The following is a 26,001-nucleotide window of genomic DNA, read 5'->3' as shown; positions in this document are numbered from 1 at the left end:
TGTACCTGCGCCACTTTGACTTCAGCTTGCGAAATGTTGCCGTGTGATTCCTGAAACTCTGTTCGAAGCTCTTTGAGATCCACGGAGAATGCCTGAACTGAAGGAAGAACCGTTCGTACATCCTTGCCCAGAGATTTAATTACTTCCGTCTTAAAATCTTCCTTCTCAGATTCTAAATTTTCTACGAACTGATCCCTCATATTCTTCAAAGTTGCTTCGACTTTTGCTTGGAATCTGTGAACCTTTTTTCGAGGCGTTCTCCGGCTTCACGAAATCGTTGCTCCATTAATGCACTTGATTCTATGAGCCTTTTATTAATGACTTTATCAGCCTCTGCAAAGTTCGATTCTAAATTCTTGTCTATTTTAGAAGTCAAGTCTTCGACCTTGCCATTGGACTCTATCATCTGCGCCTGTAGTTGAGTGTTTGATTCTACCATTTGATTGTTAGGTGACTTCATTTGCGTGTTAAGCTGAGTATTAGAGTCGACTAACTGTTTCTGAAGTTGGAAGTTAGCATCTACCATTTGAGTATTCAATTTGTTCATCTGCGTTTGTAGTTGATTATTAGAATCTACCATTTGCGCCTCTATTTGTGCAATTTGACTGTTAGATCTGTCTATCTTAGCGCTTTGGTCGTTGATACTAAATCGAAGAGCTTCAATTTCTGCAATTAGATTATACATGTTGCAAACGAAATAATCAAAAAAGTGAATATGAAATAAAGTGAGTCCTCTCATTGCTGACTTTAATCGAGCCCTTCACGTTCGGGTTGTTATCTATTACATTTATCGTCGCGCCGATCATCTATTTTATATCTCATCGTGACTCTAAACGAAGCCCTAACGTTGCGCGCCATCTATTAATGAATAGCGTCTCTGTACGGGGAATTAGTTGTTGGGCAAGAGCATGGAAAGGATCTCAGGTTGTGTACGGTTGTTATTGGAGCAGGTACAGAGAAGGATGATTTCGCAAAGCGAATAATAGATGGTAAATTTTTTTGACAAAATTGTATTAATAATTTCAAGAAAATAACCCTGCTTCTCATTCATAAAATATTAAATATCCCATTGATCTCTTCAAAATGAAATTAAATGATTCAATCGTATGCGCTGTTACGATCGAACAAAAGAGAGTCTTTGTCCTACACATCCACTTGATGTTTATATGAGGTTCAGAATGAATATCACCTTTCAATAATTTCAGCACACCCTAGAGTTAATCTAAGATTTCACACATAGATTCAGATTCAACAATAAAAGTTTTGATCATAAATCTTCATTCAATCACTTTGTCAATTGACCAAGATGTTTAGAATACAAAGAAAATTAAATCAATCACTTTTGGTGCAAGCCTAAAGTCTGTTTAAAACCATTAAACATAATATCAAATTGCACTTACTTTAGCAACCCTAAAGTCCAATTAATGATCCTCAGTCACTTGTTTCAGACATCCTACAGTCCAGATAAATAAATTAAACATAAATTTTAAATTGTGCACTTGTCGTAGAACAAGCCCTACAGTTCAATTAGGTTGTTAAAAAATGACTTCAGATTACACTGATTTCAAAAAGAACATCCTAAAGTTCATTTAAAAATTGATCTCCAGTTGTACTTGTTTTGGAAAGAAACCTAAAGTTCATTCAAATATGACCTAAAGTCTCGTTAATAACCTTCCACAATTTAAACGAGAATTAGGATTGGAATTCACAGGATCAAACATTATTTTGTTAGACCAGGCACTTTTCACTTAATATGCGTAGCACAGTTGAATATTGAGATTGATTGTCTAATTAATAAGTCAGTTAATGCTTAAGTGTAATTACTCACTCAAGAAAATGTCAAATACACTTATATCACTTGAGTTCTTCTTATAAGAGTAGTTGAAGTACGGCTCTGGAGCTTGAAGACTGGAACTTCTGCAGCGTACAGCCTGGATTCGAACTTAACACCAGCAGTGAACCACGTCTTAATCCCACGAAGTTACCACGTCTTAATCCCACGAAGATACCACGAATAATCCCTCGAAGTCGCCAGTCCTACGCTGGATGCGACGTTCAAAATAGTGTGAGATTACGATACTTCGCCAAGATTTCCGGTGTTTTAAAACGAAATATAGGAACACGGGAAAGTACAGTTGGCACTATACTGCACGACGTAGCACTGTCATTTCTTAATAATGAGTTGCATTCCACACAGAGATAAGTTTAAATGCACCGTTTGTACTTGCACTTTTATAATATGGCAGTGAATATGGGACTTGAAATAGCACAGTCTATGTCACAGTTCGAACTACACGTCAAGTTTCAGTGGTAATAAAATGAGATCACTTATGAAGTCGAAAGCACAGTCTTTCGCTACACAGTCTGTATGACATGAAATTAGACATTAGAACAGTTCATAATATCCACAAATTATGACGTAAATTTAACATTAGAACGAGTGTCGCAGTCCATTAAATTTACGAGTAAATGAAAATAACACAACTTCTACAACAGTCTGTAGGATCCTAATATCCACTGCTTAAGTGGATTTTATGTGTGGCTTTTCATGATAAGGGTTCATATTACTTAATATCACCATAAAATATCCTTAATAGTCAGTCTTTTTCTCACGACACTGATCGAATGTTTCACGAAGATACGTGAAAATTGACTACACTCATTCCAATTAATCACTGAATATTCGATTGGAATAATACTTAGAATAGTTCGTAATTTTATTATGGACGGGAAACATGCCTCAAAACTCATGAAATTGTCACTAGTCGTATGTTTTAATTTATCACGCACGGTTTCCTAATATGCTTATTACCGTGCGTGATCGTGACAGAGTTCAAATAGACTTCGAACTAACCAAGTCCATAAGGTCGTCAACTTGGCAAATTCAACTCTCGTATTCTAAGTTTTACTTAAATACACAGTCAATATCACGAGATCACTTGTTCAAGAAATTCGTAAGTCTTATACGACGAAACTCATTTATAGGACTCTATCACTTCTGGTGCGACAGGTAATGACGGCATCTCGATAGAATTAATCAAAAATATAATCGGGGCCGTTCTAACAATACTGACTCACATACTCAACTACTGCCTGACCAATGGAGTATTCCCTAACGTTTGGAAAGACGCACTAATAAGGCCTACCCCGAAAAACAATACCTTGGATTCTCCATCAGCTTACCGCCCTGTGTCCATCATGCCACCCCTCGCAAAAACACTCGAACGTCTGATTCATTCACAAATCACTGTATATCTGACCCAAAATTCCCTCATTGGCCCGTTTCACTCCGGCTTTAAAAAGGACATAGTACCGCGACAGCATTACTGCGAGTTACGGACGATATCAGACAAGCGATAGACCAACGATATGTGACTGTAGCAACACTACTAGACCTAAGCAGCGCTTTTGACACAGTTAGCCCTGGGTTACTACTGCTGAAACTTCGTAGTCTCAACTTTAATATGACATCTCTTAAATTTTTTAGCTCCTACCTCACTGACCGTCGGCAACGAGTATCAGTGGGAACAATGTACTCAGGATGGCACAACAAGGCAATAGGTGTCCCGCAGGGGTTGGTTTTGGGCCCACTTTTATTTGTTGTTAGTGTGAACGACATAGGGGAAATATAGCAAGTAGCATATCTATGCAGATGATGTTCAGATTTATTATCACTCAAATCCACAAGTTATAGATGTAGCCATTGACAGAGTAAATTTTGACTCACGACGACTGAATGACTGTGCGAAAAATAACAGCTTGTTAATAAATCCTAACAAAACTCAGGCTATTATATTTGGTAGCATAAGAAACCTTAACTTGTTAAAAAGCAGACATGAACCCCCAATTATTTTAAATAATATTGTCGTGCCCTATTGTACGTCAGTAAGAAACTTAGGCGTTATAATGACTGAGACACTAAATTGGTCTGAACAAGTGACAAATACAGTACTTGCCGTAAAGTGCAGAAATCCCTTTCCCCTCTCAAACGCTACTCTACTATATTTCCAAAACATCTTAAAATACAACTGGTAAAGTCCCTAATCTTACCAATTCTAGACTACTGCGACACTGTACTTACGGACATATCTCAAGACAGTAACAAGATGCTTGAACGGAGATTAAACACCTGTATTCGATTCATATTTTAGCTGCGATATGGTTCTCACATTTCACCTTATTACAGGGAGTTGTCATGGCTTCGTGTTCATGAGAGTCGCAGTTTCCACATGTTGTCCCTTCTGCATGGAGTTCTAAACACGGGTGTACCGAATTATCTCTCATCAAAATTTAATTACCTCTCCTGCTATCATAACCACGATACACGATCTGTCTCCTGTTTAACAATATCTCTCAGTCACTCCAGGACCTACAACCGCTCCTTTGTAGTCACAGCCGCGAGGGATTTGCGTTCTCGTAGGAGATTTAAGATGGATTGCCGAAATCACTTTCTGAATACTTCTAGCTGACTTTTCGATGTGTGTAGTGTGAATGAGTGCGTGAATGAGCATATTTTCATAAAAATTAGAAATATATTTGCTAGTTATAGGTTTGTACTGTGTTTCCGTCTCTTATTATCACTAGTGTTAGTTTTATATTTATTATCATGTACATTTAGATTGTCATGTAGTACATTCTATAATAGTTTTTTATTACAATCTCCAAATTTTCTATTAGTACTATAGTACTTTAAAAAGATGTGTTGCATTTAAATATTATATGTATGTTAATTATTTTAAATATTTTAGTTAAGTGTAAGAGAGGACCTTGAGCCCTAACTTCGCCACGAATAAAGACGAATTACTTGCTATTTGCTTTACGTCGCACCGACGCAGATAGGTCTTATGGCGACGATGGTATAGGAAAAGCCTAGGAATGGGAAGGAAGCGTCCGTGCCCTTAATTGAGGTACAGCCACAGCATTTGCCTGGTGTGAAAATGGATAACCACGGAAAGCCATCTTCGGACCTGCCGCCAGTGGGGTTCGAACCCACTATCTGCCGGATGCAAGCTCACAGCTGCGCGCCCCTAACCACACGGCCAACTCGTCCGGTACATGTAGTTCTGGGTTTAATAATGTCCTAAGTTTTACTTTTCGTTATAAGCTGTATTCCATCTATTGGAAATATTTTCATGTATCCTTCAGATTGGGGGCATTATTGACGAGTAACCCGGTTAATGCATGTGGAATTTTTGAAATGAGATATCATATGCATGTTCCTCGCATTGTACGTGAAACTGGAGGATACGTGGGTCTAGTCACAATTTTGACAATCACATTAATCCAAAAGATTGGTTTTCTTTTAGAGCAATTCGTAGAACGATTGCAATATTTAATGGCATACATTTCGGCACGTTGTGCTGCTGATTGAATAATATCCTCGCTTGGCACACTGACTCTTTGCACATTGAGGATATCGGTAAAACCTCGCAACGTAGTACCTCCGGAGTCGGAATAAAAGAGGAGCAAGGAGGCTGGCACAATGCTAGTCTTGTTCCAGAAGTGAGATTCTACGCGTCGTGGTGACCTTAAAACATTCCTCTCCTTTCCTTTCCAATGGTCACTACGATGGAATTCTTTTAATCTGTAATTAATTTTAAGTGACATAAACATCGTTTTCAGTTTTGAATTTACTGTTTGACTTTCTTTTTTGTAGGTTAAAAGCTTGTAATCATGAGTTCCTGGGTGCCGTATCTCCAGCTCGGTCTCCTGGCTGTCACCTTTTGCTTAGTTCATGCAGGGTACAAGTCATTCGAAGGGTAAGAACTATACAATTACTGCTTTGCGATATTTGTCTTCTAAGTTCTGATAAATTTCTTTCTGGTTATGGAACAATAATGGAGCTCAACTGTTAGCAATGAGAGTGTAAGTTTATCAAGTTTGTTTCGGCAAACAATTTTATGTGAGGTTATTCAATGATATTAGCAGTAACGCTTACATCTAAAGGTGTACGTGAGCACGTTTGTCATAACTAAACTTGTAGATGCTGAGTTACACTAACACAATCAAGCGTTAATCATGGCGTACGGCCTCCGGAGAGACGTCCATAGTCAACCTGCAGCTCCGTGAGGATGGGGCCCTGCTTACGAGGTTATCTAATGTTGAAGAGAGAACAAAAATACAGTTCCCAAACCAGACGAATTAACCAATGAAGATTAAAATCTCCGCCCCTGTCAGGAATCGAACTCGGGATCCCTCGGACCAAAGTCTACCATGCTAATTTGCGACGGAACCAGGCAATCTGAAAATGAACTGAGTCGTAAAAACGTATCTGACATAGGTCATTCCTATAAAGTGGTTTATTTATGTTCTATAATATTTTGTATTAATAACTTTGTAAATATTATGCCATTCAGATCATATTTCTGCCAGAATACCACGAGACAATGTGTGTTTATTATATAGCGCCGAAAACAAACATTCACTGTCATTCTTGTCGTTCTTGTTCATTTCTTGTTTAGTTTTTAATAAATATGGGGTTGACACGTACCCCACATCGTACGGGCCTGGTGATTATACTAACACGTAGGTCGTTCGCTCAGCCCTCAAATTGTGCCGACTTTCCTTGAACAAGAATTCTTGTCAAAGTTTCTCATTCACGCGTGACATCAAGGGTCGCAATACAGTTCAAGAATTGACCAAATGAGTATATTCAAAAATTAGGAAAACTTATTCAACCAAGTATTCTTGATTAAAAGTTCTTAATGCCAATACTATATTTACTTTACAATGACTATGGTTTGTTCAAAAAGGCCGTAGTGAAGACTACATTCAGGAAGTGTCAATGCAAACAGGAACTGAGTGACCCATTCAGAGTTAGTGTCATGAGTTTTAAGCATGAAGGAGCTTTGAAAGTGAGCTTGGATTTTTTTAAAATTTCTGTCATTCGAAAGGAATGATCGACGGCACATGCAGTTCTACATAAAATCAGAACTGCTGGGACGAGATCTTTGTGCGAAGCTAGCAACGAATTCACTGAGCTATAACGCTCGCTAACAAAGCGTATTGATGTACAACATAATACAAGGAATACAGTACATTTCGCGGTGAAGTGAAAAGCGTATCTTGCTCTCACACCCTTTCACTCAACCATACTGGCGTTGCCATAGCAATTTCTCTACTGCTGTCATCCGTTTATTTCTGGTCTCTCTCACCTGGTGTTTATTTGCTTGTTTCTGTGGTCTAGTTTCCGTTGTTATTACAATTAAAACTAACAAGGAATTATTTTAATCTAAGAAGCATATATTGCTTTCCTTGCAAGTAGAGGATTGGGGCATATGGCATTGCAAATACAGCACGAATGCGGGATCTGCCAGACAAATGGAAATATACAGATGGGAAAGGGGAAGGGTGAGTGCTGTGGAATGTATTTATAATACCGAGTAGGTTTATCAGGTGTAGGATACAAAGTGAGGAAACTCTATGCCATGAAATTCTTGTGTTTATACTCAGAGTACAGTAATCTTTACGACAAACCATCAAAGTACTCCCCTAGATTATCGACAACACGTTCCCCGCGATGCGGGAGACATCGAATACCAATCACTTCATCATGAGTGAATTTTGAATTCTCATGCTTCACAGCGTTGGCAATGTCCTCTGCTATTCCAAACCTTTCCCCACGAACAGGTTTCCTTCGCTTTGTGGATGAGGTCAAAATCACACGGAGACAGATCCGGTGAGTATGGCGAGCGTTCCATTACAGCGCCGTCACACTCATTCTGCTCGAAAGTTGATTTTCTACTACACTCCTATCTCCCTGTGAGTGGTACCGCCAGCTTGTGCTGTGTCCATGTACTTCATGCTATCGTTGTATGGTGGCGCCGTGTAAGTGTGAGACTTATGCCACAACTCTCGTATTATCATATCTTTAGGGAGGTGTGATCAGTCTGCACATGACGTGTTGCTGATCACATTTCTGATGTTAACAATCTTATCTGCAGCAAACTGCACTGATTGATATCATGAATAAACATGGATCACAGGTAGAGTGTTGGCTTATGAATTATAAGCTCGTGGTTTGAAACCCGACAGAGCTAACTGGAGTTCAAAATAATATACGGCGTTCTATTCCGCACTCCATGCTGGGCGACGTGGGAATGTAAAAATTCTTGGAGATATTTTTGGTCTTTACCCGACTAAAATAGAAGACAGCAATTTGTTACTCAACAGAGTTTGGTATTTTCTGTCGTCTAGTGGAATAAAATGGAACGTCGAAAATTTCATTTCAATATAGGCACCTGAGCCAAGGCTCTTTTCGGTGCAATACAAATACATTACAATGGCAGGTATATTCACAATGTAGTTACAAAATAAAATACAGTAAGTATATAATTTAACATGATGTAATAAATAAGATAGGACAAAGCTTCCTAAACATAATTACCATACTACTTCAAGTATTTAGTTACATTACTCTTGAAGATAAATAAAGTTGGTAACATTTTTATATTTTTTGGAAGTGAGTTATACATAGTTATAGAAAAATGCCAAAGAGAATTTTGACCGTAACTAGTAGAATGAATCTGATTGTAGTGAATATTATAAATAATTCTTGTTTCATAATTATGAATCTGTGAATTGGTAATTACTGACGTGTTTGAGCGGACTAATTTGTTTTGAATTTTATAGATCATAATTATAGAAGCCTTTATGCGGAGGTTTGGAAGTGATAATATATTACAATGTTTATACAGATCTTCAGTCGGTGTCAGGTATCCTAAATGGCGTTGAATCAAAATTCCTGCACACAGTAATTGATTTCACATTATTGTTATTACTATTATTTTAATTTGACATACTTACTTGACCCGCCTCTTTACTTTCTCGTATTATTAATATTTCTTACAGTGATTAAATATTAATTTCTTGTTTATTCTGTTATAAATATTAATATTTTTGAGTGTTCTGGGCTACGAAGTACTCGCAGAATGTATTTTAAAGTCTAGTGTGTGTGTGTGTCGGTAGGTACAAGGTGTATCGGCTTGGTATCAAAGAAGATCAGAAGGATATCCTTGGGACATTCAGCGGCCGGCGGGGTTTTGACGTTTGGGCCAAGAAGCGCATACCAGAGCCCCAGTGGGATGTGATGGTCAGCCCCGCGCTTCAGGACGAGTTGGTTCCCTTCCTCGATAAGAACAACATATCGCACGATGTTATCTTTCCCGACGTTGGACAGTAAGTTACTACTGTGCTTTAAATTGCATGTCAGGTACTTTCATTTGATTAGCATTTCTGGAATAATTATAAATGGTACGGCCATTTCGAGCACATGTGACCCCACCTAGGGAATATGCAAAATGGTTCAAATCCTCGTTGACAGTGTCAAAGACTTTAATACACCATACATTTCATGTGAACTTAAAAGGTCTCCATCAAATCACTTATGAAGCCCCAGAACCAGGTTAAACTGCACCCACTCCCCCCCCCCTCCCGCCTAGCAAAAATTCCACATAAGCCAGGTGAGTATTTCTCCTCTGGACCCAAATCCATTCTCCTCAGAACTGACGTCTCTGAACTTCATTCTCCTTGGTAGACTCCCCCCGCCACCCCGCCCGCAGCTCCACCTGTTCTTCAGTAATACCAAGCCAATATCATGAGGTTATTATCGGAAAACTCAGACATTGACTACACTGAAGAATACAGATACCTTTTCATAAACATCAATTGTACTAAAACTACATTTATCTACACAATTAATAAGGTTCGAATACCAACCTCCATTACACCAGCACCACCTACCAATAGAAGACAAAGGACACTAGGTGCCATGTCCAAACTCGCACAAGAGCTATCTAGAATTACTACTCAAGATCCTGTGGAGACAGAGGTCAAATACTGTTCTACAGGACGTATTACATCTAAATCAGGCAAACTCCAGCACCAGATGGGGAGCCCTCGTATGCCAGGTCTAGTAACTATCCCTCTCCTCAGGGAAAGGGCGTACATAAGAGCATCCTTGTTCATCACCAACGTGTACTTCACTGGTGTCCGAGATAACGTATGCAACTGTCGTTACTGAGTCACTTACTTAAGAAATGTTGTTCCTGATGGGATTATGAAGAAATAATCGCTGGAAGAGTCCTAACCGGGGGAAGTAGACGCATTTTTTGTTCCCTGGTCCTTATTGCGAAACTTAGGTCTGTAGCAAACAAACTGTGTATAAGACGACCCACATAATTAAACATTTCGACCGAACTCTCAAGAGATATCGTATGTTTAACCAGGTGGAATTATAGATGAGAGCTGTATTAAGATGATACTAATGGTAGGAAACATGGTGATGGTCATTTTTATGAATAAAAGTGAGCTTAAGCCTTATGGAGACATGATCAAGAATCTTCCCGGATTTCTTTTACGATTGCGATTACGTTTTACAGAGATCGGCCACTTTCATGGGCCACGTTTATTTCGAAAGCTTGATTACACTCCTCCAACCAAGTAATACACCAGATTCTCCTGGCTTATGCAACTCAAATGCATGATAGCCATCGCCATTAACATAACTGTCAATATGAATTACACTTTTCTTCACTATAGGTCGAGGAAATCTATACATTGGATAACATGCACGTCTATAACGTAGCATGGCTCTCGCCGCAGTAAGCAAGTATTTTTTTTTCTTTCTTCGGGGAGCCCCCGAAGCCCTCTCCTCCCACGTGACCATCGACTCAATCTACATGGCCTCCGACATGCGATTAGTTTTTAGTAAGAAAGAGATAGCAGGGAAGAGTGGGAAATGATACAAGGAGTATCTGCCGGTTTCCGAGTTAGACTCGCTACCACGACAAGAGTTTGTGTTAGGTAAGGTGGTGTTGAAGTATGGTATTGAAGCGTCAGGGAAAAACCACATAGGCAGAAAAGAGAAATAGCCTATATGTAAAACCTGGCATCTTGTGATAGCACATGCAAGGATGTGGGCTGGAAAAGTCCAGAGGTAGTGTTAGTTGGGAACAGGTATCATGCACAAGTCACAAACCTATTCCTTGCCATTCCATCTGCCAGGGGATCAGTCCGTCTGGGCACTGCTGTGACTAGCGCGGGCATTGCCAGCTGCGGAGCCATGCGTCGAGTACCACTAGGGCCCGCCGCACAGCGCCGCCTCCTTGGGGTCCCTCGTACCCAGTCTCCGATCCCGGACAATGAGGCCAAGCCCGCCGAGGCGGGGGCCTCCTGAAGGGGGTGGGTCATGACACCGGGCCTCCTTCCTCTCTGCCCGCACCATGGCCCGGTAAACAGGCCAACTGCGATGGGAGGCCGGTTGGCCCCCGCGCAGTTGGCGCACACCGGCGTCTCCTTAAGTGCTGCGCAGGCCGTGTAGTGGTGATCACCACCACAGCGGTTGCACCTCACTTGGAGCCCACGCCTTTCCTGCCGGTGGCCCCACCTCAAACAGCGGAAACACTGCAAGAGCCGGTGAGGGGGGCGTTTCGATCTCACCTGATTGCCGCTACCCAGCGAGGTCCTCTCCTGGCTGGCTCCTCGGTCGGCTGCTGTCCTGGAAGCAGTCATGTGTTGCGGCTGGGTGGCCCTCTCCTGGTGGGCCGGCGTCTTCTTCCTCCTGGTCCTGGGGCGGCGTCTTCTTCCCGGGGATCTCTTCTCGGCTGTGGAAGGGGCCTCTCCGTAGTGGCTCTCCTCCCGGCCTGGTGACCCTGGGGTAGCGGGTGGCTCCACTGCGTCGCCATCTTCTTCCACCCGGCTGCCGGCGGTGGTGTCGATCGGTGCTAGCACTCGACTGCGTTCCCTGTTCTGTGGGGCGCACATTGAGGTCTGCAGCTCGACAGACTTGCTGGTAGGCTGGGCCTGGACAGCAGCCTCTGAACGCCAGGGAGCGTCTTCCTCCACTGCTGTACAGCCGTCCGCCGTCACGGGCGCTTTTCTGGATTGCGCCTGGGTAACAGGCCCTTCCTGGTAGGCCTGGGTCTGCGTCCACTTCGAGAAGGTGGTCCATGGTAGAGCGGTCTGCGTCCACTTCGCAGTACCGAGCCGCTCAGCCTGGGTCGCACAGTCGCTGCGCCAGGGGGCGGCATGCTCCACCTCCGTGGTGGTGTTGCTGGTCGCCGGCTGGGTGGCCAGGACTAGGTCGGTGTTAACCGCCCTATGCCTTAGCCTCCTCGGCGTCTGGGTGACGGCCTCCCTGGTCTCCGTCACGGGCCGCCTCCTGACTGCGCCGTCGTTCATTCCTGGCATGCCGTCCCTCCCTGGTAGATGGATGACCTGGAACAGAGTAGACGGCTCCTTCTCTGTGTCGCGCATCCGCTGCTGGTCGTGATGCCTGATGATGAGCCCTCCTGGTAGGAAGCTCTCGACGGACATGGTTGTCGATATGATCCTGCCTCCGTGGCGAGGGCGCCGCATTCTGTCCAGGACGAGGCCCCGTATACGAGCAGCGCCTCGTACTCCTGGTCGGTGTGGCCTTCGGGGAAGAAGAAGCCGTCAGGGGGGTCACACCCGTCCCCGTACGGCTCCGCCTCCATCTCGATCTCCGGCTCCCTCTGATGCAGCTCCGGCTCGGGTGCCGGCGTCTCGTTGTCCGCCGCTGTCCAGTAGTCCGATGCAAGCCACACGTCCGACTTCGTCCTGGTCCTCCTGAAAGAGAAAAGTGAAAAAGCGAGTACTGAGAAGTGCTCAGCTCTGACTAAAGCTCTTTCGAAGTTGTACTAATAAGTACAGCCGCCTGACTAGCACTTAAAAAGTACAGAGCGCCTGGCAAGGAGAGAGCAGAGTGAGAGGCACGTACGTCCTTCCGCTACAACAGTCAGCTCGTCCTTGTAAGCAAGTCACAGCTTGTCAGCTCGTATATACTGCAGCAGCCGCGCATGCGCAGTAGCATTGACAAAGACTTAGAATTCTGCCCGGCAAATCTTTCAACGTCCGCGCTTCCCGTAATATTACGGAGCGCGCCGCGGAAGCGGTTTAGAGATAAGGTTACAGGATGTGTGCGGGATGTAGCGAGGCAAGGAGAAAGTGTGTGTTCAGGCAAATGCATAAGAAAGAAAGTGCTTCAGTACCATTTCAGATATAGAGGCCCTTAAAAGGGCCTTTAACGTTCTTGTTGTTGTTGTTGTTGTTGCTGTTGCCAACTGTACTTTAAAGTATGTCTACGCTCGACAGCAGATGTTTAACATATCCTATGAGTTATTTTCTGGACCCACCCACGGTTGCTTGATCAGGTGTCTCCAGGCAAGTGTGCCAACAAGGGCGACAGATAACTTCCAGCCCGGCGATCTGCTGTTGCCGCTTGCCAGCGACTGAAAATATTTTCAAATGGAAGTTACTCAATCTTAGAACAATTTAGAATTTCTGTTAAACTCCAATGATTGTTTAGAACAAGATAGCAAGTGAAACGAATGCCCATTAACACGATATCTACAACAAGCTTCTCTGACTTGTTTCATAGCATCCCTTTACGTTGTCCATTTTTCTATTATTAGAGGTATTTTGTAACTAGTTTGGCAATCAGTTTTACGTCGCACTAACTTCTTACCGTTTTTCGCTAGGAGGGATAGGAGAGGAGTAGGACTAGGAAGGTAGCGGCCGCAGACTTAACACTCAAACACACGCGTTAGGGTGTAATCTACCCAGGTGTTTAAATTTCTGTTGGCAAAGGCACAAATATTTATTTATTGATCTACAAAAACCTGGTGTGCGATGTCTGCTTTTCTCTTATGTGAGAAAATCTCACTCAACTTTGCGTTCACACTCTAATTTCTTTTCAGAACGGGAATCACGCTGACAGGCTGGTATGGGAGGTTGCGCGACTGGCTACCACATCTAGTGTAGGATGCTCGCTCGCAGGAGCGGTCGGTGCGTAAGGACTCCTGGACGGTGTCATCCCTAGAGAACGAAAAGGGTTTTCTTATTTTCTCTCGATGTTTGGACTCGAATAACGCTAAGAAAATTACATTTCATCGTAGAACTGCAAATTCCCATCAATGTGGAAGACTGTTAGGTAATAGTAAGCTTAGGTGAGTGATTTTTAGCCCGCAGTTCGCTGGTAAATGTTTTCAGGTTGAAAGTAAGGCACGGCTTCCGTCCCAGGATACAGCGGGGTGTAGTGAAGGTGTGAGGAGAGATGTAAAGGGGAAGCACGTTGCTTGACGGTTTCGGAGGGACGAAGGGTGCGGGAAGATACTTTAAGCTCGTCAGAGTCTGGAGGAGTACAAGCATCTACACAAATCCCTCTACGTGCATGCACCAGCCCTGGCTGCATATAATGACATTAAATAATGATTCATGACCTTGTTTGCCCTATTTTTAATTATATTTGAAGACAAAAAACAATAATGAATGATAATGAAATGTAACATTTGGGACCAGCTATGTCGATTCAAATGGCAAAGGTGAAGTAACACAGGCCTCTGGCTTGAATCCCGCGTTTCGCGAGGGTTGGCAGCGGTGAGCAAGTTCGTTTTCGCGCGGAAAACTTGAATGAGTGCGGTGATACTGGTTCGTAGTTGTAGCCAGACCCTTTGTTTGTAATCTTCCTTGTGCTTCGTGGTGATTATTCTGTACGCTATCAAGCTTTGAAAGTAGTGTTTTAGTTTACGGGTGCGATTGTGGTTTTGAACCACTTGTGGTGATAGTGATATCCTCTTGATTACCTTATCTGTGTTTACTGATGATAATAATAATAATAATAATAATAATAATAATAATAATAATAATAATAATAATAATAATAATACTAATAATAATAATAATAATAATAATAATAATAATAATAATAATAATAATAATAATACTCTGCTCTAGAATTGAAACTGGTGAGTTGTGCTTTCCTTTTTAAATTTGATTCCTGTCATCTCTGTTCGTCGAACAATAATGGCTTTTTAAATAAAGATGGAGACATTGGTTTACGAGATGGGTTTCATCTCGTATAAATGGCTCTACAAAAAAGATTCAAACTTTATCTTGTATGGCTCTCTATGTTTAGAGTCAATGAATATGACTTCTCCAATCCCAAGGTATTTATCTTACTTATCCTTTCTTGGTTTGCCATAGTTGTGCTAGTTTGTTTTCTGAGATATCCCTGTTATGTGTATTATTCTTTTATTATTTTCCTGCAGACTTATTTCACTGTCCTTCCTTTCTTCATGTCTGCTCGTTATGTAATCGTTCCTACATAGAGCGAAAGGTAGAACCGATCCGATTATTCGTGTGTGTGTTTGTTTGTGGTTTTTGATTGGAGACCTTTTATTTCTATATGTTTTCGATGTTTGGCTCGAGCTTATATTCTGCATTGTGGTTTAACGCTGATACTGTACGATTCATGTTCGCCTTGATGTTCGATATGAATACGTGTTATGCGGGGTGTAAGTTATTTACTGTACGATAAGTGTTTTGACTGGGTGAGCCAGGCCTCTTTGCGGTGACCCAAGTATCTGATCTGTGCTCTCAGATCAAGCTCATGAGCCGTTGACTGATTTATGTCATGCTGTTACGATTCTTGTCTTAACGTGTTTGGATATTATATTTTTTATTCACTCTGCTTCGCATATTTGTTATCTCTCTGTGTGTGGGTGTGGAGTAGTTATCGGGCCTGTGTTACTTTTCAGTATCTTATGAATTCTTGCTCTTGTCATTATTCTTATTTTATCTCGTTATTGTTTCCTGCTTCTTCAGCCGATTAATATGTTTATTTCGGTATTTTGCTCTCATTTTACTTGCTTTATGACTCATGTTTATTTGTTTACGTAACTATAGCAACTCCTTTTCTTACCTCCTTGTGTTTTGTATTTGTTTACATTTCTGCCAGCCTTGATTCACTGGCGGCTTGATGCCTGGGGATGCAGTCTCTACGGAGATTGTTGGGAGCCATGTTTCTTTTTTTTTTTTACAAAGAACCTTAACTTTGTCTGAGGAGCCGTGATAATTTTATTGCGTGAAAGCCGTTTATTTCACCTCATGATTGCAAATAGTCCTTTAAAAAGAAATACTTTGGATAGCGTTTTAATTGCCACTGTCTGACAATAAATAAAAATAATTGTATCACAGTTCATGATACCTCTGTCGTGACGGTGTAAGATTCTATAAGATACAGATTGATAAGTCAAGCGATTTGATTGTGATTGGAGTATCTTCACAAACCATGTATGGGAGTATTTGACTCCCCATATTCCCCATTTGTTTGTTTTGTGCTTATTGTTACAGGGTTACCCGTGGAGCAGAGAGAGGTTAAAGAAGGTGCTATCTACAAAATAGAAATTAATTTAAAACTTGAACTGAAGGTTATATTTCTTTTAGAACTTCAAACTTAACTATTTTAGATAACGATGAAGATCAGGTACAAAAGCAATCTTGAAACAAGACTAGGAAGATCCAAGATCAGTTAATTTTACAGATTCCGATCTTCAAGCCCCTAGTTTTACAATTTCAGAGATACCGCATCCAGTTTACAAACACTTTAATTCAAGCTAAGGAATCATGTATTCAAGGACAGAAATCCCCTAATTCACGAGCACTTGCTCCCTATATACAATATCAAGCCTCCCAGAATCACTCGTTACTCTTATAAAATTCTGAAAAAGAGCTAACAATCTCTCAGTTTCTTACTGCTCACTCAAGGCTACATCAAAACTTACAGTCTCTGGCCTCTCAAGGCATCACTTACAAATTGAAAATAATTTTATACAGGGGTATCTAGTACCAAACCTACAGGGTCTTTGCGAAAAAGAACAGGTTAAATAAACGGCCCGAACACAAACAGAATGGACGCGAAAACTGCGCTCCGGGATAATGAAATATTAAAACCTATAGGGCTCTCGGCCGATGAAGCAGGGGCTAATCCCCAGCTTCTTGCTGTGGCACGCATGTAAATAACGGTAATACATTACAGAAAAAAGGTTGCTAAATCGCAGACACCTCAAATCAAGATGAAGGGGAGCTCGAGAGGGTAACTCACTCCCTATGCCCGATTTACAATTAAAGATTTTATGAAGTTTTTACATTAACCAAAAAAAGTTACATTTTAGAAAAGTGTGGTTACATAATTAAAGATTCGGACCTTCCCCTGAAATAAAACTGCGGAGGTAGCAAAAAAAATGAAGTTCGCCATTACCTTACAGATTTTCTGCTGAGCGAAGAAAGAGGTGGCCCCGCCTCCTGCCTAACACACACACACACACACACACACACACACACACACTTATCAAGACGGTGATCAATTGACCAGGAAACGTGAAAAGCCGCAGTTTATTAACCCTCAGGGAAGGTTCAAGATCATTCAAGACTAATCAGGACATACCCTCTTAATTTTTATTGGCAGATTCAAAGTGAACAAGAAATGTGGGATTGGTTGAAAATTAATTACCAAAATTTATGATTGGTCCGATTCAAAACTGGCGGAAAGAAAAGGAAGTGTTGCCAATCCAAAAATAAATGAACACCGATTCACGTATGGACAACCTAGAAATACAAAACTTCTCTAAATTAGAAGTTCTTTCACCTTGCACCAGGGTTTTTTGGTAGTGTCATCTGTGGAAAAATGTCCAAACTTCTTGATGTATAGCAAATCAAAACAAGGAGAAATTCAGTCAGTTTAGGAAACTTCACAACAAAACAATTACTTAATATTTCAATGGTGACATCTTCTGATTAAAGTTCCAAGTTCGTGTAGTTTCATTTTCACCTTTTGACCGGTAGAGGAGTTTATAAAGGCGTTCATTTTAAATGAGCGGTGTTGAGGTGTACCCCCCGGTACACTTATATTCAAACCTTTTTTCTCTAAGTTTATGTTAATAAACCTAATTCACACCTTTTGATCAGTGAGTTTTTGGTAACACTCACAGGCCACCAGAAGCGAGTTTTTTCTTGAAAATTTTCAATTATTAATTTTAAGTTATTTTCATTCTAACTTTTATCTATTAATACATTTACATAATTTACACTTATGGTGCATAACTTATACCATCAATTTAATTGAAATCAGAGGCGTAGAAAATATTTTTTCAAAATAATGACAGGAATAGTAAAATTGACCAAAATATAATGATTCTCTATATGTGATCAAGTTGGTACGCTTTACAACACACTGACTTTATTTTACAACAGATTCACCTATCAAAATATTTTTAGGATATAGTACTGACGCAGACAGTCGAGTTTTTCATTGTGTTCAACTTCTGTATCCTTTCCAGTACAAACAATAAACAAAACAATTGCCAGATAAACATAGAGAGTCTTCGGTTTTGCCTTGCCACTTATGTAAATTCGACTTTTCCTTTACGTCTGTATATTCCGTAACGAATAAGTAGTACTTGTTCATTTCTGACACTATGAAGTTCATAATATTAGGATCAACAATTTCTTTGAAAATCGACACTTCAAATCTTGAATTATTGTCATTATCATTCATATGAAGATTATCACTAACCCCTAAGTTTGATGAATCAAAATGAGCAGAAAGCGTAAGAAGTAAACTGCCTACATAACTCTACTTTCTTCCTTTGGTTTGAACAGATGACAGCTTAGCCTTCTTTGCGACAGCGGAGCGCTGCGCTTCGTCCTCAATTTCCGTGTCGTCGTCTTCCGAGGAATAACCAATTTCACTCTCATCGGACATAATACGATCACTATCACTATCATAAATATAAATTTCATCGTCAGACCCCTCGTTAGTCAAAATATCAGTTATATCTTGCGGAGCAAGCTCGCATCCTCGATTCGATCCCGCCATTAGGGCGTGTATTTGTTTACTATCAGAGAGTGGTTGTTTCTACGGAAACCGGGATGGGCGAAAAGGAAAATAATGTGTGTTGTCAAGGAATAGTTATGCAATGCGTTCAACGGAAACAACAATAGAAAACTGTTCACGGGTGTTCTCGTAATTTTTAGCACAATCGCGTAAGAATTTTGGTTACGTAACTACGGATGCTTCGACAGAACTTCATCACAGAACATACGAGATGTGATAAAATACGGAATACCGATCTCGATAGGTGCAGTCGCTTAAGTGCGGCCAGTATCCAGTATTCGGGAGATAGTAGGTTCGAACCCCACTGTCGGCAGCCCTGAAAATGGTTTTCCGTGGTTTCCCATTTTCACACCAGGAAAATGCTGGGGCTGTACCTTAATTAAGGCCACGGCCGCTTCCTTCCCACTCCTAGCCCTTTCCTGTCCCATCGTCGCTATAAGACCTATCTGTGTCGGTGCGACGTAAAGCAACTAGCAAAAAAAAAAAAAAAAAAAAGTACGGAATAATGTTCAATGAACATGTCAGACATACCCCGACTTTGTTCTAAAAACCCGCCAGTACGATATCACGAAATAATTTCAAAACATTCAACATGAAACGTGAATAGATGACGGTACTGTTCAGGCGCAAATTTTGTTAGACGGCAGTACTGCTCATTGGGTTAAATTGACCTCTGCTCTACGTTATTGTCTCTCTACTTTGGGGACATGCCTGTTACACTTTGTTCTATAGCCTAAGAAGCTCGCATTGAACTCCTGGCAGTTTTAACCACTTTCGACCGATCCAGAATAGGTAGGTGGTGTAAACTTCAGCGGTAGAATCTCTAACAGCAGTCGATATTGTTTTCCATCTGTATGCTATATAGTTTCGTATGTAGAGTAGAGTATTATTCAAAGGGTGCACATATTTTCGTAATGAAAAAAATACAAAAATCATAACACAATAAATCGAAAATCAATCCGGATAAACCGGAAATCCGGACTAATGAGGGCAGGATAAACCAGGTTATTGTGTACGTCACGTCAGCCCGGCCGTACTGGGCTAGCTTCAACGGGCGCCGAGCTAAACACCTCTGGGCTACACCAATTACTATGTGACCACAACACCCTATGACATTAAGTTTACGAAAGGAAAGGTTAAAAATTTCTCTCACGTCCACAACACTTAGACATACGAAAAACAAACGCCTGTGGAAAGATGCAAATATAATCCTGTTCTCTCAAGTGGTTAAAATTACAGAATTTTACAAATACTGATATGGGAAATGACTCTACACAATTAAGTTCCAAATTGTCACAAATCTAAGTTTTGGAACAAACAAAGTCTTCCTCACATTTTCTAACCAGACTCCAGAGAAACATTTACCCTGGCAATTCGGGCATAAAAGTAAATAAAATACAAGAAAAGCATACACCGTCTTGACGTGGATATAACCACAAACTCAGCGACACAAGTAGAACGCAAATATCGCTGACCCAGCGATAGTTATTCCACATGTAAATGAAACATTGCTGTTACACATATTTACATTATTGAAGAAAAAGGGGTCAAATACACCACACAAACAAAAATGGAACGGAGACCTAGTAAAGGAAAGCACATACTACGTAGTGGTGAGTCACAGACCTTCCTCCATCGTAGATCTGCTAGCTTTCTCTATTTGGGTTTAGACCGTCATCCTGACAATCGTACTCTCACGGAAATACATAATCTCCCTCATTCGGGATTTCATCTATGGATAATATTTCTTGCTTTGACATTAAAAACCTGAAAATAAGGACATTAACATTTAAAATTCACACGGATAATCTTCTATCTTGAAGTACGCACTCGTTTCAAACACGCGCACGAGCTATGTGCTTAGCGTAGCTACTGTAAGTTGCACAGCTTCCGCTATTCACCACAGTGTATACGCGTTAAATGAAATACACAGTATTTGTGATCGACAACGAAATTTTCCAACCTGGATTTTAGAATGTAATAAAGTCGACGTTAGATGCAACTATTCCCTGAATAGAAATATTCGTAGATGAACTACTTTTACTTAAAGACACAAGTTCATGTTACTGACACCTCCGTAGAGTTAGAGTTCTACATCACAACCTGAGTCTAAGATTATTGCGACTCGTTGGCTGAACGGTCAGCGTACTGGCCTTCGGTTCAGAGGGTCCCGGGTTCGATTCCCGGCCGGGTCGGGGATTTTAACCTTAATTGGTTAATTCCAATGGCCCGGGGGCTGGGTGTATGTGTTGTCTTCATCATCATGTCATCCTCATCACGACGCGCAGGTCGCCTACGGGAGTCAAATGGAAAGACCTGCACCTGGCGAGCCGAACCCGTCCTGGGATATCGCGGCACTAAAAGCCATACGACATTTTAATTTTTCAAGGCATTTTGCAGCTAAGTCCCTTTTACTATCCACCTCGCTCACAATCTAAGTCCCCAAAATTGGACTTATAGTCTGAAAATCGTTCTTTTCTTTTCTTGCGCTGAGATGCATGGTTTCGCTCTGAAATCCTTTGGAACACTCATAAAATCCAACATGGCCAATCCATTTTATTACTTCGGCTGCCTTCTCCAGGATTGTCTGTCGATGTAACAATTAGACACGGGACAGTTTTATTACTCAGACCTGTTCACGTGAAATTATATCTAATCGAGGGTGGAAAGACTTGGCCTTCATGGATCTGGTGTGGAAATAATTCTAGTTCTCTGATTTTAGCATGAAAATGCACGGTTTTAGTGGCACTAATTTCTGTCCTGCCATGACGGTGTCATAGATTCATGCTGGATTTGGCGTGTATTTCCAGATGTCCTTCTTCTCCTTCTGAAAATTTGGACATGAAATTTCACTGGTGAGATTGTAGATGTTTGCTTTACGTCGCACAGACACAGATAGGTCTTATGGCGACGAAACGGGATTGTAGCAGTATCATGTTCAATCCCAGAAATTTCCTACCTCTAGTTTTCGCAAGGGCTCAAAAGCTGTGGAAATAGTCCTTCCGTGTTGGTCTCTCCGGTCTACACGCGGGAATGACGTCATCACTCTCCCCGTGGGAACAGAGTTGAGATGACATCTGGTCACTGTAGTCTCACAGTCAAGAACTGTAGTCAAAATGGGGCTCCATCTGCCACTCTGCATCAAACTAGAACAGCTCATTCTGCATTGAAAATCACAAGAATTCTTGGCTGTAGCTCAATCTGCAGCAAAGGTTAGGGTTCAATATATTTTACTACTAGCCATACTCTACTCCGCCTGCGTCCAGGCTGACGTAAAGGATTCCCAGCCAGTTTCTCAGGGAATGTCCTAGTTTGATTCGATTTAACGTGCGATCCGAGAAAGATCAGCTTCCTCACGTATCGAATACAACATCATCCATTACAATCCTGCGGGTTGACGTCTCCATCCGACACACTTTGGCAATGAATCAAAACCGTATATGCGAAACCTTATTTCTATCTATCTTATGCTGTCATAATCCTTATAAATAATAGATCCAGTTAATCATAATTCCTACTTATTTATTAAAAATAATTCAAAGAAAAATAAAAATATATGGGAAGAGAACAATGTGGTCCTGTACAAGTCATTTTCTTTGATAAAGTAAACACTCATTGTAACGTTGGCTCTTCATTTGTATAATAATCCTGCGCATTTTACATTATATCTCCTTCATAATCATAACTGAAATAGGTTCTTTTCAATTTTTAACATTAGTTCATATGAGTTAACCTGGTCAGTTATCATCTAAACCTGACAATTCTGAACATTCTAACCTACTTTCCACGTTGAATCCTTGGTCTACTCTATCAAAAAATTGGAGTTTACATCATTAGCATAACGTACTACCTAAAATATAATCTGTTTGGATATACCTATCTGGACACGTTCTGATCTACATTATTTAGATCTGAAGTTTCTATCTGAATTTCACTATTTTACAGTTATATTATTTTGAATTTGGTTACATTGCGCATTCCTATCTACGAAATGTCACTGCAAAATTTGTCACAAATGGAACATAATAATTGCTTTTACTTAAATGAAGTGAAAAATCTGCGGTAAATTAAGAAATACCGTCGTTATTAGAGAAATATGAATACATACTTAAGGCCTGTATACAGGTCTCCTTTATGTCATATTTCGCTGCTGGTGCCGTCTTTTGTTAATTTCTTGAAGTCCAGGGCTAGCACCGAGAAATGCAATGGAGTCCATGTCTATGGACTCTCGGTATCTTTGTCCACATGACTAGAGCGGCCAGTTGAAACAGCAAAATGGAGGTCAATAGCATTCACGATAAGTAAAATAGCACGATCCCTGGACCAATATATATTTTTTTGTTCGAACGAAAATAGCATGATCCCTGGACCAATAAATCACTAGTCAACAGAATTCTTCTTATGTACATTGGCCATAGCTTTTTGTCGCCTATTAAATCTTGCATATCGCGATACAATTCAGGAAATGATGTCATTGACACCTGAAGCAATAAAACGAAAAGCAAAGAACTTCAGTGAACACAGACATCACACACAAAATTGTTGAAAGTGTAAGACAAACAAAAGACATACGTGTGTTACTGTGAGCGTAGCACCAAAAGTACTTGTAAAGTAGTAAAGTAGGTATATATAATATTCACCAAAAATAAAATATTTCTTAATTTACAGAAAATTTTAGACTTCAACTGTGTAAAAGCAATTATTATGTTCCATTTGTGACAAATTTTACAATGACATTTCGTAGATAGGAATGCGCGACGTAACCTTGTATTTTTATTACCTGTAATTATATATCTGGTATCTTAATTTTGAATCTTATTATTTGCAATCTCATTATCTGGAATCTTATAATGACCTCCGCTGACTTCTTGGGTTTCGGAATCCTCAATAAGTTTCTCGTATATCACCACTATTTGCTGTCACTAAATTATTATTGCGAAATGAAATATATTTACACCTACCCGTTAAATTGATATGTCACACTAGCAAACTTCAATATGCCAGATCTATCTCACATTAACCATAAATTAGCATTGGAATTGAAATATGTGCCAATATGTATTGTGATTTCTTCCTCGGTAATATTATAAACTGACCTATATAGGTATTCTGTTATGCCATTTACTGAATTGCATCATGACCTCGGTTTTAATTTGATTTGGAAAGGGGAAACCTAAATGTGTCAATTAATCCTATTATACTCATTTATTTCAACTACTATTTTCAGTAGGGAGGCTATCAGCTGACAATGGTACATTAATATGAGTTTTTATTTAAGATAGGAGCTGTGATCATACTTGTATGTTCTCTTCGGGACATAAACCTTGCAATACAATGATTATTCATTACGATCCTACCTCATGTACCATTTAATTTCACAATACCTTCTTCTTTCTTTGTAATTACCTACGCATGCACCCTCATATATTTTACATTCCCATAAATATCCAATTCAATTCTATCACTTCGTAATCACTTCTTTTCTTACTGTATTTCAAATCCTCTTAATAACCTCTCTTTAATCATATCATACAACTCCCTCGACGATATTGCTTCTGTATTTGCCCACAACTTACATAGGATTTACTTCTTTGCATTATATAGCCGTCGTCATATCTATCATTTTTATTACCTCCTAGAATCCATCTAAATTTCACACAGCATGTATTCCCAATACTCTTTGAATTACAACAACATAACCCTCCCGTATGATTTAGAATTTTATATCTATACGTAATACACTCCTCATGGCATTAATGAAACTATGGCTGAGGTTAGAATTAACCTAAAATGATGTTATTTCCTACACCAATATACATATCGACTAGTACAAATATCATTCGTCAGTTTACATGAAATAAATTAGTTCTGTTGGTCATGTTTGGCACTTGTGTTACATGTGAGTGGCAATTGAGCTGTAATAAAAATTCTCTATCTAATGATACTTAGAATTTTGAAATAAAGAAACTTAGCTCGCTTTCTCCCCCCCTCTAAGTTGGCTTCTTCTTCTCAGATGCTACATGAGATCCTTGCGGCCGATATCTGGTCCTCCGTACGTCATCTCTGGTATTGATGAGTCGTTACCTTGGGCCAAATTATGTAATTTCGGGCAATCCACTCCCACGTCGTGAAAAGACTCCATGGTGTCAAGCTCGTTCATGAAATCATAAAATTCTAACGACAGAATACATGTCTATACTATTCATTGAGCCTGTAATATTCTTATTTCTTGCGCTCATGATAACGAGTATTTGTATATAGCTTCTGACTATTAATTCCAATTCCTCTCGGCTAATGTAAATATTAAGTATTTAGTTCGGTTCTTTCTCTTCTTCAAGCGCATTACCTAGAGGTACGAAGAGACCTCTCGTTCCTTCCCGATGTCACGGTTCCGGTAGTTCCTTTTATTATTATTTCTTTTTGTAATATCGGATTTTCTTTCCGTATTTCTCACTGTTGATATTATATTTGGCATAGAATTCCTCTCCAATCCTCTTTTCAATCAGGCTTCTTGGTTGAAGCAGATGTTGAGGAAAGTAGAAAAGAAGGAAGAGGGAAAGGAGAAGGTGGTAGTGTTTCACGTTGGTACTAACAACGTAAGGCAAGCAGGTATCAGTACCAACATAGTTGGGGATGTGTGGGATCCGGTAAATGCAGCACGGATGAAGTTTAAGGAAGCGGAGATTGTTATCAGTGGAATACTGTGTAGAAGGGATACTGACTGGAAGGTGATTGGGGATTTAAATGAGACTATAGAGTGGGTATGTGGGAAACTGGGAGTGAGATTTCTGGATCCTAATGTGTGGGCAAGAGGCAGGGATCTGCGCCCAGATGGCCTTCACTTAAACCGCAGTGGTACATGTAAGCTAGGAAACTTGTTTAGAAGGGTTATAGGCAGGTACATTCAGGGAAACGGGGTGGCCTAGGGAGCGGTGTTAAGTGAACAGGGAACTGGAAATCAAGTAGGGATGACATAAAAATGTTAGTGCTCAATTATAGAATCATTGTAAACAAAGGAATCGAATTAATTTAATAGATATATACTTATCAAATATTGTAATAGGAGTTGAATCATGGCTGAGAAATTATATAATGGATGCAGAAATATTCTCACGGAACTGGAGTGTGTATCGTAGAGATAGGAGGGGGAATATTCATTCTGGTGAAAGAAGAATTTGTAGGCTACGAAAATGTTAAGGATGAAAAACATGAAATTCTGGGTGTAAGGCTCATCTCTAAAGATAATAGGCAACTTGATGTCTTTGGAGTGTACAGACCGGGAAAGGTTAGCGCTGACGCTGATTCAG

At 40.4% G+C, this 26,001-nt stretch overlaps 1 protein-coding gene across 1 annotated transcript in view; it reads left to right on the top strand.

Moving 5' to 3' along the window:
- The first annotated feature begins 5,662 nt into the window (after window positions 1–5,662).
- LOC136864860 (carboxypeptidase B) overlaps window positions 5,663–26,001 on the top strand; it is a 100,359-nt gene continuing 80,020 nt past the window's right edge. Inside the window, exons 1-2 of the mRNA XM_067142292.2 lie at window positions 5,663–5,759; window positions 8,968–9,177. Of these exons, the coding sequence (XP_066998393.2) occupies window positions 5,674–5,759; window positions 8,968–9,177 (296 nt within the window). The 5' untranslated portion in view covers window positions 5,663–5,673. The remainder of the gene's footprint in view (window positions 5,760–8,967; window positions 9,178–26,001) is intronic.

Source organism: Anabrus simplex, chromosome 1 (assembly GCF_040414725.1).
Source record: "Anabrus simplex isolate iqAnaSimp1 chromosome 1, ASM4041472v1, whole genome shotgun sequence".
NCBI classification, from domain to species: Eukaryota; Metazoa; Arthropoda; class Insecta; order Orthoptera; family Tettigoniidae; genus Anabrus; species Anabrus simplex.
Note: the sequence above shows the minus strand (reverse complement) of the source record. Positions and strands in the feature narration are given on the sequence as shown.